At 38.6% G+C, this 17,382-nt stretch overlaps 1 protein-coding gene across 2 annotated transcripts in view; it reads left to right on the forward strand.

The window, feature by feature from the left end:
- INPP4B (inositol polyphosphate-4-phosphatase type II B) overlaps positions 1-17,382 on the forward strand; it is a 309,880-nt gene that overhangs the window by 139,484 nt on the left and 153,014 nt on the right. For both annotated transcript variants that reach the window (XM_054031037.1, XM_054031038.1), the window contains exon 11: positions 13,333-13,463. In XM_054031037.1, coding sequence (XP_053887012.1) covers positions 13,333-13,463 — 131 coding nt within the window. The remainder of the gene's footprint in view (positions 1-13,332; positions 13,464-17,382) is intronic.

The raw sequence follows: 17,382 nt of genomic DNA on the forward strand, positions 1-17,382 counted from the left end.
AGAAGACAATCATGTCAGACCAGCCTAATATCTTCCTTTGACATGGTTACAAGTGTTGTAAATAGGGGGGGGAGCAGTAGATGTGATAATCTTGATTTTAGTAAAACTTTTGATATTATGTCACGTGAGCATCTCATAAATAAACTAGAGAAATATAGCCTAGATGAACCTACTATAAGGTGGATGCACAACTGGTTGGAAAAACCAACTCAGTGGTTATCAATAGTTCACAGTCAAGCTGGAAGGGGATATTGAGTGGGGTCCTGCATGGATCTGTTCTTGGTCCAGTTCTATTCAATATCTTCATAAATGCTTTGTATAATGACTTAATGTATACATTTATAAAGTTTTTGGACAATACCAAGTTAGGAGGGGCTGCAGTCATTTTGGAGAACAGCATTAGAATTCAAACTGATCTGGACAAACTGGAGAAATGGTCTGAAATAAATAGGATGAAATTCAATAAGGACAAATGCAAGGTACTACACTTCAGAAGGAATAATCAGTTGCACACATACAAAATGGTAAATGATTGCCTAGGGAGGATACTGCAGAAGAGGATCTGGGGGTTATAGTGGATCACAAACTAAATGTGAGTCAACAACGTAACACTGTTGCAAAAAAAGCAAACATCATTTTGGGATGTATTAGCAGCATTCTACTCAGCACTCTTAAGGCCTCAGCTGGTGTTCTGTGTCCAGTTCTGGGCACCACACTTCAGGAAAGATGGGGATAAATTGGAGAAAGTCCAGAGGGAGAGCAACAAAAATAATGAAAGGTCTAGAAAACGTGACCTCTGAGGAAAGATTGAAAAAATTGTGTGTGTTTAGTTTGGAGAAGAGAAGACTTGGGGGGAACATAAGTCTTCAAGTTCGTAAAAGAGGAGGGTGATGCATTGTTCTCCCTAGCCATTGAGGATAGGACAAGAAGTAAAGGGCTTAAAATGCAGCAAGGGTGACTTAGGTTATACATGAGAACACATACTGTCAGGGTAGTTAAGCACTGGAACAAGTTACCAAGGGAGGTTGTGGAATTGGAGGTTTTTAAGAAGAGGTTAGATGAATACCTGTCAGGATGGTCTAGTATCTGGGCAGAGAATTGAACTACATGTCCCTTCCAGTCCAACATTTTCTTCAGATACAATGATGATGGGTGTGATATAAAGCTTAGATTAATTATTATAGTATTTGATTCTACTCTTTAATGCTGTTTATGTATTTATAAAATGGATAGCCTGTCCCTGTTTGGGAATACAAGTGTTCTGGGTTTGGTTTGTTGTTTTTGTTTTTTACATAAAGTGTTGAAATCAAGTTACTCTGGCTGCACAGTTTAGTTGCTTTCCTAAATTTTATTGGTCAAAATAGTAAGGGATTATTTCACCTATATTGTTTCTTGTGCATTAACATTACCAAAACCATTACAGAGTAGGAAGTTCTGTATTGTAATAATGAGCTTCTCGGGTGAGGCTATAACAACATAAAATAACAGGCATTTACATTTTAACTATAATTTAGTACTCTTATTAGAATAAGAAAGTGACTTTGGAAGAGTAAATAATAGAAATGTCTGTCTTATCTGGCACCCATCAGCATGGCATCTGCGTGCCTGCCAAAGCTGAATAAATAAATTTCATCAGCCTTCCACAGAGGAAGAATTCTATTCCACACTTGCTGGACCCAGGAGTGTAGAGGTAGGAGAAATCTGCTTCCCCAATCTCCTCTCTGAGTGGCAAATCTCCCCAGAAGCGCATACAGAAGATATCCATGCCTCTGCTTCCCTCTCATGTACATCATCTTCCCAGTGACAAATTTACAGAAGTTGCAGTTGCTCCGGGGATGGGGCCAGTACTGACAGTTTCAATGTTGCTACTAGGGTAGCTGTTGAAACTTAGGGGGGAGAGAGAGAGAGAGAGAGAGAGTGTGTGTGTGTGTGTAAAATTCACTATGCTTTGGCAGAATGGAGGGCAAAAAGATGCCCACCACCAAGAGTGGCAACCTGTGTTAGGAATACTGGCAGCCAGTGGCTTCCATGATTAGGGCCCTTCCAAATTCATGATTGTGAAAAATGCATCACGGACCATGAAATCTAATCTTCCCTATGAAATCTAGCTATTGTAGGGGAGACCAGATTTCACAGAGTTGGGTGGCCAGAGCGCGGCAGCTGCTGGTCAGGAGCCCAGCTTTGAAGGCAGTGGCACTGCCAGGAGCAGCGCAGAAGTGAGATGGCATGGTATGGGGGGTTGTCCCTTTTGGGCTGGCCTTACAGGTGAGCTAGTGGGTGACTGCCCTGGGCCCCATGGTCAGGGAGGTGCCCTCGCCACCCTCCCCCCACTCCACACACACATAGCCAGTTCAAGGCCCCATTAGCTCCCAAGCGCCAGGCTCCAGCTGTTAGTCCTGGACAGGCTGGGGAGGGACAAGACTTCCTCTTCCTCTGCATGGGCCACTCCCAAGGCTGGGTCACATCCACCATCTCCAGGAACCTCCCCTGAGTGCAGGAAGCTCTGCGGCTCCTGGCTGGGAGTCCAGCTCTGAAGTCAGCACTGTTGCCAGCAACAATGCAGAAGTGAATGTGGCATGGCGTGCACTGCTGCTGGTGGTGGTGCTGCCTTCGGAGCTGGGTGCCTGGCCAGCAGCTGCCCTCTGGCTGCTCAGCTCTGAAGGCAGCAGCACAGAAGTAAGGGTGGCAATTCCGTGAGCCACTTACAATAGCGAACCCCATTTTGGGTTGGGACCCCCACAGTTAACAATACTGTGAAATTTTAGATTTAAATATCTGAAACCATGAAAATTACTATTTTAAAAATCCTATGACAGTGAAATTGACCAAAATGGGCTCTGAATTTGGTAGAGCCCTATCTATGATGGTAGTGGGGTAGCAGCTGGGGTGTGTGGCCACACTGTAAATGGATGAATGACTGATTTCTTTGGTAAATCACCTGGACAGCTGTCAGCCATACCAATAGTTTATGTTTTGAAGGATTTCTCTAAAAGGAAAGAACCTAAGAAATTACTGTAAAAAAAAAAAAAGAAAAAAAAAAAGAAAGCTTTAGATTGATATTGACATCAAAAGCACTGGTGCCAAATCATTGGTAGAATGTTTTGCTGCCATTGCTGCTCACATAGAACCAGTCAAAAATGTGGGGGACTTCTGAAAATTTTAAATCAAATTTTCTTCAAAACTGGTTTCACTTTAACTGTTATCTTTTAACCTGGATCTTCCCACTCCAACCTAACCTTTCACTTAACTTATCCTCCTCTCCCTCAAGTGTTAACCCCTTTATGGGGCTTCAGGTACCTTAAATCTGGAGGGCAGGGAAGGTGCCCTCAGGGGCTTAAGGTCAGATCTTTGCTATGGCTCTGAAGTGCAGTCAGGTTCTGAGCTGAAGGATGATTCTACTCAAGTCACTCAGCGAGGAGGGTTGAGCAGGCCCTCCCAGGAGAGATCTTTTATTTATATATAATATATAAACTTTAGCGGATTCATCCCTGATCATCTGCTTTCCTGTTTGCAGATCTGTGGTGGTTATTATTAAGACTGTGTTTCTGTGTTGTACACCAGCAAATATCTTCAGTTTCACATTTTTTTTTGTATGGTTTTATGGTGTGATTCCAGTTTGTGGTGTTTATTTCTTCTGCTTTGTGGTAGTATTTTTTGGCAGATTTTGGGTAAGATCTGAAGGAAATTGATGTTTGTTTCTGCTTATGTCCATCTTTCTTTTAAAAAAAGCAAATTAGTTTTTCAAACTTGATTGCAGATAAGGAAGGTATGTTCAGTTAAGTATGATAAATTCTGCAAAAAAACTCAACAGCTACACAGTACAACTCTCCAATAGTGAAACATAGCTTGTGATGATAGTAAATCAGAATGGCAAGAGAATGAGGATACTACAATAGAAGCTTTTTTCAGCATATGTTTTACAAGTTTACCACTAGAATCTCTGTTAATCCTTGGGAACCAAATTTAGCCTTGACTGAAAGGGAGTTGCACCCACTTATGCCAGAGATAAATTTGGCCCTTAGTGTTTCTGGTCACAATCCATAAACAAATTACACGAATGAAGTGCTGAACTTTTCTTGAACCCTCTTTCCAGTGTACAAAGATAGAGCAATCAAGCTTTCCTTCTACATTAGGCACATCTGTTCTCTTCTACCTTCAGTACACTTTTCTTGTACGAACATGTATAGTAGCCATTAAAAGAAATATTTCATAATGCATTTGTCTGTTGTCTTAATTCTTTCTTAGAACGTCACAGAATACCGGTGAAGTTCAGACCCTGTTCTGAAACAATGTATTTTTCTATGTTCCCTCCTTAATACTCAAGTGTGATAGAGAAACTGATCATTTGTCTTTGTTTTTTGTTTTGTTTGTCGGAGACCCTCAGCATCTCTTCAGTCTTTTGGGAATTGGTATAAATTTTCTTGAATTTGGCATGTGATGATTTAAAATGTGTCCCTTGAGCCATTGCATTGAGAACAGAAGAGATTGAAGCCACAGCAGAAGGAGTAGGATGAAAAGGCTGTGTGGAGGACATTTTTCATGACTTTTTAGTACTTTGCAAGACTTCTTTGTGTGCCCACTTAAGGATTTTTAAAAACCTTATTCTAGGTAATTCTCTACCATAATGACAATGATTTTCTTTGTCCATATTTTTTAAAGCATCAAAATGTGCAGTCATTGAAAAGATGTTAGTGCACATGTATATGCATGTCTTTTCTGATAAACAGTGGATTGGAGAAAAACCCTGTCTTCTACCTATCTGTTGAGAAATGGTATAAGAGAATAAAAATAGTCCTGTCGTAAATTAAACTGATTGCTGTCAATGAATAGCACCTCTGGTCTTTAGACAACCCCTTTTACTAGAGTCTAAAGGACACAAGATAATAATTTTACCAAAATTATGTAACTCTTTGCTCCAAAGCTAATTATGAGCAAGAGGACAAAGGTTAATGCTGTGAAAAGCAAGGAGGAATTTTCAGAGCTGCCTTAAAAAAATAACACTAGAAAGCAGCATATATTTACTGCAAAAAAAAAAAAATTACAATGCCTTAAAGTGGTCTCTAATGCTGTGATTTGTTGTGTGATAGCGTTATCTGCAGATAAGCTTACTTTTACCATACACCAATACAGGAGGGCATGAAATGCTAAACACATTCTTTGCTGCCAATCTAGAGAGAGAAAATAGGGTGGGGAAAGAAATATGTAGTTTCCCTTCAAAGCACATTGATTAGTGGAGTATTTTTGAGAAGAGGATATAGAAGAAGCACAGTCCCTGTTTTAATTGTTGAAGTAGCAGAGCTTGAATGGTAGTCACCATTGGAAGAGTCTGAGAACTGAGAAACTCAAAGATCTCTAATAGAACACTTTTGAAATGCAAGATATAGTGATGTATTTCACTTTAATACAGAGTTTTACACCAGGAGGAACAGATGTTTCTCTCTATGTGCACTTTTTGCAGCTATTCATGTAAAGAAAATAAGAGTCAAATTCTGTCCTTTGTGTATATATATAGATCCAGCACCCACTGACATCTACCATCCAATCATAGAATGTTACAATTTTTCTAACACTAAAAGAAAAAGGGATATGCACCTAGCCATATAAGATGATATATGTGATCTAGAAACAATGTGGTAGAGGAACTCTGCTTTTTCCATATAATTAAGCTTGGTGGAATACAATTTTTACATTTTATAATTTTGATGGATAGTGATGTTTTAAGCATTTTTTTAATTTTTATTGATTAAAATGTTCACAGTTGCAGGAAATTCTGAGGGGGCAGGCAATAATTATGTAATGATACTAAGCATTAAGATTAAAAAAGATTTAAAGCTTTATAACTGTTAAAGCGGAAATTATCAACATCACATGTTACATGCCTAATCAAACAGCATTTTTCTTGCCTATCTGTGAATTTTAATTATTATTGATTGAGATATTTTCATTGGTTTGGGTATGGTGAAATTGATATTACCAATATTTACTGATAAAAATCGAATCCTTCCAACACTACTTGTAACAGAGGGTATGTCTACACTGCAATCAGAAGTGTCACTGCACTTGTTGCTGTGTTCTGCTCGATAACAATCCAAAGCAGTGCGGACTGATGCATATTCATTTTCATCATCATGAGTCAGATGCCACCAGTAGAAAGTTGATTTTCTTTTTTGGTGGTTTGGGTTCTGTAGTTTCCACGTCGGACTGTTGCTCTTTTAAGATTTCTGAAAGCATGCTCCACACCTCATCCCTCTCAGATTTTGGAAGGCACATCAGAGTCTTAAACCTTGGGTCGAATGCTGTAGCTCTCTTTAGAAATCTCACATTGGTACCTTCTCTGCATTTTGTCAAATCTGCAGTGAAAGTGTTCTTAAAATGAACAACATGTGCTGGGTCATCATCTGAGACTGTTATATCATGAAATATATGGCAGAATGCAGGTAAAACAGAGCAGGGGACATACAATTCTCCCCCAAGGAGTTCAGTCACAAATTTATTTAACGCATTATTTTTTTAATGAGCATCATCAGCATGGAAGCATGTCCTCTGGAATGGTGGCAGAAGCATGAAGGGGCATACAAATATTTAGCATATATGGCATGTAAATACCTTGCAAAAGTGCCATGCTACAAAAGTGCCATGCAAATGCCTGTTCTCACTTTCTGGTGACATAAATAAGAAGAGGCAGCATTATCTCCTGTAAAAATAAACAGACCTGTTTGTCTTAGTGATTGTCTGAACAAGAAGTAGGACTGAGTGGACTTGTAGACTCTAAAGTTTTACATTGTTTTGTTTTTGAGTGCAGTTATGTAACAAAAAAAAATCTACATTTGTAAGTTACACTTTCATGATAAAGAGATTGCACTATAGTACTTGTATGAGGTGAATTAAAATACTATTTCTTTTGATTACAAATATTTGCACTGTAAAAATGATAATCAAAAATAATAATATAAAGTGAGCACTTTGTATTCTGTGTTGTAATAGAAATTAATATATTTGAGAATGTAGAAAAACATCCCAAAAAATAATTAATCGGTATTCTATTGTTTAACAGTGCGATTAATCACGATTAAGCGACAGCCCTAATTTTAAGAAAAGGGCCTAATTTAGAAAACCAATATTTAATGTTTTATAAACTGCTAATCTATTCTTTATATAATATTTCAAATAGGTATTTAATGATTACTAGAGAACAAAAGTCATTACCATTTCATGTCTGTTTCGTAGTCTATGTGAAATGAACTGGTTTCAGTCCAATTGCTAATGGACACCTAATAAAGAACACTAATACCAACTGTGTGAATAAGGGTGCTGTTCACTTTGGTGTTTTTGTTAAGTGTTCATCTGGCATTAATGCATCAGCATGAGAATTGAGCTATTTTCTCTCCTTTAATGCGGGTGAGCTCACTGGCTGCTAGCGGTATTTTGTGAAAATATGTTAACTGCCAAAGTAATGGACAAAGATCAGCAAATAGTAAGTACTTTAGTTTCCAGTGGTGTCAGCCAGACTATTATCATAACTACATTTATTCTGAAAAATATATATGTATTCATACACACATGAATACATGTTCAAAAACCAAATAGCTTAACTGGCAACCATAGTTCCCCTTCCGCCCCACAGATATCAACTGTTGAATCAGGATTCATTCTGCTTAATCTTCAGCCTTGCAGCTACATTCACTAGGTCAAAACATCAGCATTGCGGAAACCATATATGTCACTAAAAATCCGAAAGGAAATCCTTTGGCAAATTATCTGTTGTCCTGTATGTTCTTTTGAGGGCTCACTTGAATGAAATTGAGATCACTTTACCATCCTACACAAACAAGAATAGCTACAGTGTATTGGGCTTTTGGTACTTTTTTCCCCACCTGCCACTTGAGTTTATCCCACAGTTATCATTAATGTTTTAATTTTGGGGCCACTGCTCAACAGAAGAAATGCACAACTTTCAATAGCACAGAAGTTAAAGATCTTGGCTCTGCACCAGATTGAGTTGTTCAGAAGAAAAATTCCTGATTTGCTGAAACAGTTTTGCTCACTCCCACCAATACCTTATGTGAATTGCTACTGTACAGTCCTTAGAAGTGGAGAGACTAATTCAGTGAGGGCTCCCAGAGAACCACTTTTCCCCCCTGAAGTTGAAATACTTACAAACAAACAAAGCAAAACAAAACACCAAAATGATTTTAACAGTCCCCAGAGAACAATGACCACTTGCCATTGATTCATAACAGGTTTTTAAAAATAACTAATTTCTTGCCATAATTATTTTTTATATTTGATTTTAAAAGTGTCCACATTTATACAGGTATAAATCTGCTCCCGAAGTCAACAGCAAAACTCAAATTGATGTCAGTGGAGGTAGGATTGGGCTCTTTTTAAAAAAAAATAATTTAATTACCAGTGTTACCTATCACATCTTAGATTGTGAAAATGAAGATAAATGATCTCATTTACATTTATCTAATTATACTATTTACTTTTTTACTCAATGTGAATGGTAAAACTACACTGCTCAGATTCTAGCCAGTTTCACTTTCTGGGTCACATATATTAACAGAACACTGCAGTGCTTTGGTTGTCAGCATTAAAAAAAAACCTGTTTCTATTACACTTAAAATAAACATGTCTATTAATGTTGGGCCAAATCCTTGTGTTTTTTCCTAAATAAGGGCTATAGGATTTAGCTTAATAAGTTATGAAGAACTTCTTCATTTTACAAAACCTACATTTTGTTAAAGGTTATGGGTCCAATCCTTGAGTCTGGCTCAACTCCACCACCTTTCTTTTCCCCTCCCGTACCTCTTCCCAAATGCTAGAGTTGCCTGAAGGTTTATTCAGTTGCTACTGCAAGTAAGATCCACTTCAAGACTGCTCTAACTCATGCCTGATTGCAGTGACCCTAAAATGGCTATTATGAGTGGATAGATGAACACGATCCGAGAGCCTCTTAATGCCAACTGGAAGGTGGCTGGTTACGGGAATCTCCTGATTCTGGGTCTGTACATTCTAATTCACCAAAGAATGTGAGGTGAGGTCTTAAATGAAAGCCAGGGTCATGCTGGTTAGTAATATCACTGTAAAATGTATGTAGAGATACTATGTAAGGAGTTAAGTTTATATACTAAAAATACATTTTTAAAGTCTATATCAAGGTATGAGTCACCAGCAGAAATAAAAAACAAACAAACAGATTGTCTGGCAGACAATCTATGTTTATTCTACTCCCCCCCCCCCCAGATGTAAATTAAGGTTGTAAGCTAATACAAAGGATGAGTATTTGTATATGGAATTATTGTCAACAGGGAAGCAGCACACAAGAAAAACAAGTCATGGATTGTTATACTGTGTCTAAGTACAGACAATGAATTTGGGGGAATATAAGTACAAGGCAAAGAAGACACCTGCCCATGGTGTCCCCTAATAGGGCCTACAGGACTCATGATATCTTTTACCAAAATAAATATGAAGCATGATGCTCATCTGGAGTTTAGCATGGAAGTTTTACATATTAGTGGCTTTTGCCAATATTCTTTCCTTTAATCATAAATGATAGTAATCAAAAAACACAAAATAAAGTAAGTAGTATTTGGACATTTAGAATTTTATTACAACTTTTCTCATCTGTATTCCTACCGTCTAGCTCAATGATGGTAAGTCATTACAATTCTTTTTTTGAGTTATGTTTGAAAATACTTTATTATGATGTCTGTTCTATCTAGTCCATCCCTAAAATTTCATGAAGCTAAAATGCCAATAAACATCACATTTATCATTATTAGCTGAGAAATACATTTGAGGGTGCAAGACAATAGACTCAAGTAACAAGAGAGAAAGAGAGAGACTGACTGTAAGTACTATTGTTTATAACCAAACAAGAATAAGCTAAGATATGTAGCATTAGATCTTTAAAAATGTCTTTCTATTCCTTTAATAATAGAACTTTACCCTTCCATAGCATATTTTATCTGAGGGTCCCAAATCACGTTACAAATATTAGTTAAGCCAAATAACACTATGAGAGAAAGGCAAACAGCATCAGTAAACCCTTTTTATAGAATGACGAGTGGAGTTATTAGTTCAGATTCTCAGGTGGTGGGAATTGCTGTAGCTCCAATAAAGTCAATAGAGCTACACCAATTTACAACAGCCGAGAATCTGTTCTACAGAGTGGTTGGCTCAACTCAAGCTCTGCATGGCTAAAACAGAGCTCTTACTCTTCCCCTTCACCCAAGTCATTGTCCTCATATCCTTTCTTGATCACTGTGGGCATCACCACCATCCTTCTGTCACTCAGGCCCATAAGTTGGGCATCATCTTTGACTTTGAGCTCTCTCTAGCTCCTCACATCCAGGCTACATCCAAACCTCTTTTATCTTTTCTGCATAACATCTCTAAAGTCTTGTCTTCACTACAGAGCTAAATCGATGCAGCTGCATCGATTTAGCAGGTCTAGTGAAGACAAGCTTAATTGATGGGAGAGCACTCTCTCATTGATTTCTGTACTCCATCTCAACAAGAGGCAGAACCATGTTGGCGGGAGAGCATCTCCCATTGACATAGCGTAGTGTGGACCCCGGGGTAAGTAGATCTAAGCTATGTCAACTTGAGTTACGCTACTAACATAACTCAAATTGTATAGCTTAGATCAACCAGCAGGGGTAGTGTAGACTAGGTCTAAGATAAGACCTTTCATATCTATCCACACAGCTAAAACTCCCATCGAGGCTCTGATCATCTCATGTGTCAGTTATGGCAACATTCTTCTCTCTAGCTCTGACAAATGCAATCTTGCCCTGCTCACATCCATGCAGAATGCTGCTGCAAAGATTATTCTTCTAGTCCATTCACATCCCTATACTGGCTCCTCCTCCTTAATCATAACACATATAAAATACTTGTCTTCACTTTCAAGGCCTTTCAATGCCTAGCTGCACCCTATCATTTCCTATTCACTATCAAGATGTCGACTCCTGCCTCTGATAGGTCCATGATGCCAGTCTCCATTGCCCACTTGTTAAATTTTCAAAACAAGCACTTTTGTGCTTTCTCCCATACTGTCCCTTACTCTTGGAGGAGCTCCTTGTAAACATCCACAAAGCTACCTCAAAATCTTCCTTCAAAATCCTCCCTCACTGTGATGCTTTAAAAAAACAACAACCCTGAACAATGGCTTGACCACTGGTGTGCTGACACCATTGCCTGAGAGAGTTACTGGCCTCACAATACTCCAACTCAACTGCAGGTTTTCCTACCTTTCCACCCTGACAGAAAGTGCAGACTTTTCAAGTGTCCCCTCACCTTTACATGCAGGTTAGTTTGGAACTGTTGTCTTTCTGCCTACACACAAACATCTCCATTTCTCCTACTGAACTCCTGCACCAAAGGTGACCAAAGTGTGCTTTTCAGAGTTTTATAAGGATCACATGGCTACGCTCGTTTTAATAATGCAATCCATGAGTGACTGCATTAGAGTGACTGCAGTCTGATCCATAGTGTAAAACGGTACGTAGCCCTTGCTCTTGTGACAAGTTTCCAGTTTGGCTCTTGGTTAGGTAAACTCTGACCATCCCTGTTCCACATGGCTCAAAAGGAATGTCCAGACTAATACTCTGCATTTTGACTTTCAAATATACATGGATGATTACTAGTGTGGATGCAGGATTTTAAGTAAAGGTAGCTGAAATAGTTATGGAGAATATCCTTTATTATGAATATATTTACTATTTGTTTAGTGTCTAGAGTGTGCTACCACTGTAATGACCATAATAATAGCAAAAGTCACTTTCTTATTCCCATGACTATGAGAATGCCAGAATTGCTTAGAAGTCTAAAGTTCTCTAGAGGAAACATATTCAGTACTGACCATACAAAGTAATGGGAATTTGAAGGGAATATTTTGAACTATTCATACACATTATTGGGTTCTCAATTAACTAGATCAAGTCATGGAAAAAGCCTAGGATGAAATAAAGTCAATGTCAAAGCTATCACTGACTTCAGTCGGGACAGGCTTTCACCCCGGCTATCATTGTGGGGAGCTCAACGAAGACCTCCATGCAATGCTCAATGATGGTTAAAAACACCAAACAGAATATTAGGATGCATAAGGTACATGCTGGAGAATAAAATGGAAAATATTATGCTCTTTTGAAGTCAATGGCACACCCTCATCTGGAATACTGTGTGTTGGTCACTCCATCTTAAAAAAGATTATAGTAGAAATAGAGACAAAGACTTGAAATGAGAAGAATTAGGGGCAAGGACAGACTCTTATATGAAGAGAAGATGCAAAGACTGGGATTATAGAAGAGATAAATGTGAGGAGATAAGATAAAAGTACACAAAATAATCAATGGGACAATGATAATCCAACAAGGGGACATCCAATGCAACTGAAAGGTGGTAAATCCAGACCCAGTAAAGGGAAATACTCTTTCATACAAAAATAATTAGCCTGAGGAACCCATCACCACAACATATCAGAGGCCAAGTGTTTAGCAGGATGCAAAAAAAACCTAGACATTTACAGGGAGTATATTTGCATAAATAATAATCAGTACCAAAAGCCAAGCACTTTGGAAGGAATATAAACCCTTAAGCTTCGGACATGAGCCAATCTCTCATTACTGAGGGTTAAGAGGACACCTGAAAGTGTCCTCCTAACAGCCTATTGCAGGGCTTCTTCCTGAAGCAACTGATATGGGTCATTGTTGGAGAATGGACGCATGTCCCCTGGAATGATGGTTGAAGCATGAAGGGACATATGAATCTTTAGCACGTCTAACACACAAATATCTTGCGATGCCGCTACAACAGTGCCATTCGAACACGTGTTCTCACTTTCAGGTGACATTGTAAACAAGAAGCGGGCAGCATTATCCCCTGTAAATGTAAACAAAGTTGTTTGTCTGAACAAGAAGTAGGACTGAGTGGACTTGCGGGCTCTAAAATTTTACATTGTTTTATTTTTGAATGTATTTTTTTGTACATGTCTACATTTGTATGTTCAACTTTCATGATAAAGTAGTTGCACTACAGTACTTGTATTAGGTGAATTGAAAAATACTATTTATTTTTGTTTTTTTTACACTGCAAATACTTGTAATCAAAAATAAATATAATCACTGTACACTTTGTATACTGTGTTGTAATTTAAATCAATATATTTGAAAATGTGGAAAACATCCAAAAATATTTAAATAAATGGGATTTTATTATTCTTTAACAGTGCGATTAATCGTGATTAATTTTTTTAATCGCTTCATGACCCTACTTAACATACTGTATTTGGGCTAATGCCATCTTTTTTTCCTTTTGATGCAGGAATCAGGACCTAAAAGAGCTCGGAGAACTTGCTCCACATTGGGACAATATGCGTAAAAATGTTATTGCACACTGTGAACAGATGCTGAACATGTACCAAGACACTCTTGCAGATCTTGGGAAACATACAGGTATGGAAATAGTCTCTATCCTCCATCGGAGGTAATGAGTATCTTGTATAATGAACATTTCACTCTCGTGTATTCAAAGAGAATTAAACACAATTCACAATGGGAGTAGTTGTTGGGTGAAGAGGAGAGATTGTATATTGTGTGTACAAGTTGCATATTGCAAAGGGGTTCAGTTAGGAGTTACATGCCCAAATCCTGTCAAATGTTACTAAAATTTGTGCATATAATTGCCACACAAACAACTTCAAAAAAATTTAGTAGCTTATTCTCCCAACATTTCTGAGATACTAATACGCACCCTACTTCTGAGCACATTTCCTGGCAAAAAGTGAAGTCTGCACTACCTTTCATGCACCTCAGTTCATTTTCAGGATTTGCATGGTTCATAATCATACAAGTGAGTAAACCACATGGGACAGTAGGTGTATCTGACATCCAGATCATTACTGCACATACAGTATCCTACAAGTAGTCCACAAAGCTTGTTCATTGCAGCCAACCAGTCACTAAAGATATTAAAGAGTAACAACAAAATGCAGCCACCTTTTCAAGAACATCTGTTGAGGGTGTATCAGCCAGCAGCAGATCCCATATTTCCCCTCCCTGATGTGTTAGAGACATTGCCCACATCCAGGAAAGCATTGAACTCCTAGGATGGGCAACCTATCATCAGACAGTTTCTGTGCGTTACCACCAGGGGTCCAAAAGTGCAGCTATTTGCAACTCTACTTTTGCCATACAGGAGGCATTATGTGCTGGTGTGAAGTGCAAAGGATAGCTGGCTTGGCGCTGGCTCTGTAAACATACTACACACCACTCTTCCCATAGACTGCAATGCCTAAAGAGGGGGGTTTGTCCATGTGCCAGCAAACCCAGTACAACATCTGTGACAAATTTGCTGTGCACCGTATGCATGGGAAAGTGGCCAGTTTCTCCACCAGCAATGTGATACACCAAATAAGAGCTGAGCGATTAATGCATAATAATTAACTCCTTCAATTACACATTTGTTGGTGATTCACTATTTGTCCACATACAGATTCTAATTTTCTCTAATTTATCTGACGTTCAGTATTATTTGCTGAATATCCTTACTGTTTGTTTATTATACTTGTTTAATGCCTCTGATAATCTCTGTAAATTAAGTTTGGGCACATAGGTTGTTTCTGGGTAGTTTTGTTACGAATATTTAATATTTAAAATTTCAATGTGTTCTGAATGGACAGAATTGTTTCTGCTTTCTCTCTGAATGAGTGGAATGCTTTCAAACAGGTTTCAGGTGCCAATAGACAGAACTATAACTTTGAAATTTGCTTTCCAGACTATGCTGCATGAGTCACATAAAGCTTGCTATTTCAGCAAACAATCCCAGCAGTAAATGTGCTTGCTAAGGGTCCAATTCTACAACTTGCTATGCATGGCCTGACTCCAGACCCCCATTGAAATCAATGGATCTCTGTGGGGTACAGGGAGCGTGCCCAGAATATTTGTGGAAAGTAAATATCAAAAGAGCATGAACAGTCATCGAAAATTCATTTAAAAATTCCAATCAAAGATTTGAGATTTTTTAAAAGTATTTGCCCAGTTCCATCTCTAGTACCTTCTGTTTTAGCTAATGAAACTGCCTCTTGTGTATGCTGAGAAAAATGGAGTAACCACAGTTTTAAAATGAATGTTTACCTCAAATAATGCACAGCAGAGTAATCTCCATCTGTATGCTGAATTGGACACAAGTAATTATGACATAATTGCTACCTTGTGTAAAATATTTCAGAGACAAGTCTTTCTTCTCCAAAATGTTAATGGATGAAAAATTCACTTTTTATCATTCTTCCTTTTTCCTGTTCAATACTGAGCATACTATAACACCTGAGGGTGGATTTCATTTACTTACACACATGCACACTCTCTCTCTCTCTCTCTCTCTCTTTTACACTCCTGCCCCCCAAAGAACATCTGTTCAGAATAGCTTTCCACTGGACTAGATGCTGTATAAACATCAGAGAGTCACTTGTTTGCAGGTATGTGGTTAAGAGGTTGCATTAGACAAAGGGTTCATCTGCCATCCTCTGAAGTATTTGGTACTGGCCATTATTGTAGACAGGATACTGCAATAGATGAACCACTGGTCTGATTCATTATGGCAATTCCTATGTTCCTTTGTTCGAGCTGAGACACAGTTTTTGAAATATTTTGTTAATTACATTTTGAAGGTGTCCCATATATCATCATACACAAAGCAACAAACACAGAATTTTATGAAGTCAATAAAAAAAAAGTACTTCTAAGAAAACATTCAAATAACCTTTCAAGATAAAAAAGACACTAGCATATTAAACATAAATCTTGAAAAATTGGTAACATGCCAACTGTCTTTGAGTACATTGATGATTGTGCTGGTGTGAAGTGCAAAGGATAGCTGGCTTGGCGCTGGCTCTGTAAACATACTACACACCACTCTTCCCATAGACTGCAATGCCTAAAGAGGGGGGTTTGTCCATGTGCCAGCAAACCCAGTACAACATCTGTGACAAATTTGCTGTGCACCGTATCGGTTATTTATCGGTCTTAACTGTGCTCTGAGATTACAAAACCAGATAATAGAGTCTAAGGTTATTTATGAGAACAAAAGAAGCACATGCAACAAAGATACAAAAAGAAAACTAATAAAATGAAGATGGTAAATAAAGTATGAACAGATAATAAGTGGAAGGTTAACACTCAAATCCCTCCTTAAAACTCACTATTTCTTCAAGATCTTTTAGTGCTAATCTACCACTGAAAGATATTTGATTGACATGCATAAAAATGTACTTATTTAATGTTGCCTTCAAAAAGTGACTTAATTTACTGTTTTAAAAAACTGACTTTAGTGGAACCATTGAGATGTGTGCAGACACCGTAGTCAAGTAACTGTATAATCTTTTGCTGTGACCTTTGCATTTCTTCATCTCATTTTCCTTATTATTTTTTTATTTTCACTTATTACATCACATTATAAGCTCGTCAGGTTAGGGATCATACCTCTGTATTTGCTCTGAAAGTCCTTGCACACTTTTGCGCACTGCATAAGTAATAAATATATAATATTCCATACCGAGACCCCAAACCTGCATTCTACTCTCTGAGACAGTGCAGGATCAAGCTCCAAAAATGTATGTTTAGATGTATGCGTTGCCCACTTACGGCTCCAAAAGTCAGGGAATGCTTGCCCATGAAGCCTTGGCTGAGATTCAGTGTTGTGCCTCTAAGGGTATGTCTCCACTTCAGAGTTAGCCTGGGTGATTTGCAGGTTAGCCTAGCTTGAGTTTGAGCAGCCATACTGCAGAGCCATACCTGAGTTACTGTGTCCTCACTTGTGCTGCCCTCCCCAGTGTGTGTCACTAGGACTTCTGGGGGGCACCTCCGATGGTTAGTATGTGCTGCAATAAGGTGAACCACTCTATGATTCTGTCTCAGTGAATTATAAAGGAACTTTTCTGTCATTCTGGGCACCCATGGCGAATTGTGGGAAGGCTACAATAGAGGACTATCATGCATTCAAGGGATTTAGCCTGCATCCTCACTGCAAAGTGGTTGGGTTACCAATCTGCATGAAAGAGGAACCAGGGCTTTAACCCAGATGTTTAGCCATGTTAGCTAGCCCCATTTGGAAGCACCACTTCATTCAAGTGCCTTGGGTATGTGAACAAGAGGGGGCTTGTCCAAATAAATTCTGCAGTCAAGATATACCCTTTAGAGACATTGCGCACAACTTCAGCCTGGGGGTGGGGGGTCGGGAGTACTAAGGTGGCTTTAAGCCACTTTTGTGCCTATCTGATCCTGGGCTTGTCTAGGGACTAGAGAGGCCCCTGGTGTAACTTAGGCCCCTGTCTGAATTATGACAGTTTCTGGGGCTGCAGGCCTGCCTGGAATCTCC

Source organism: Malaclemys terrapin, chromosome 5, assembly GCF_027887155.1.
Source record: "Malaclemys terrapin pileata isolate rMalTer1 chromosome 5, rMalTer1.hap1, whole genome shotgun sequence".
Taxonomy (NCBI): Eukaryota; Metazoa; Chordata; order Testudines; family Emydidae; genus Malaclemys; species Malaclemys terrapin.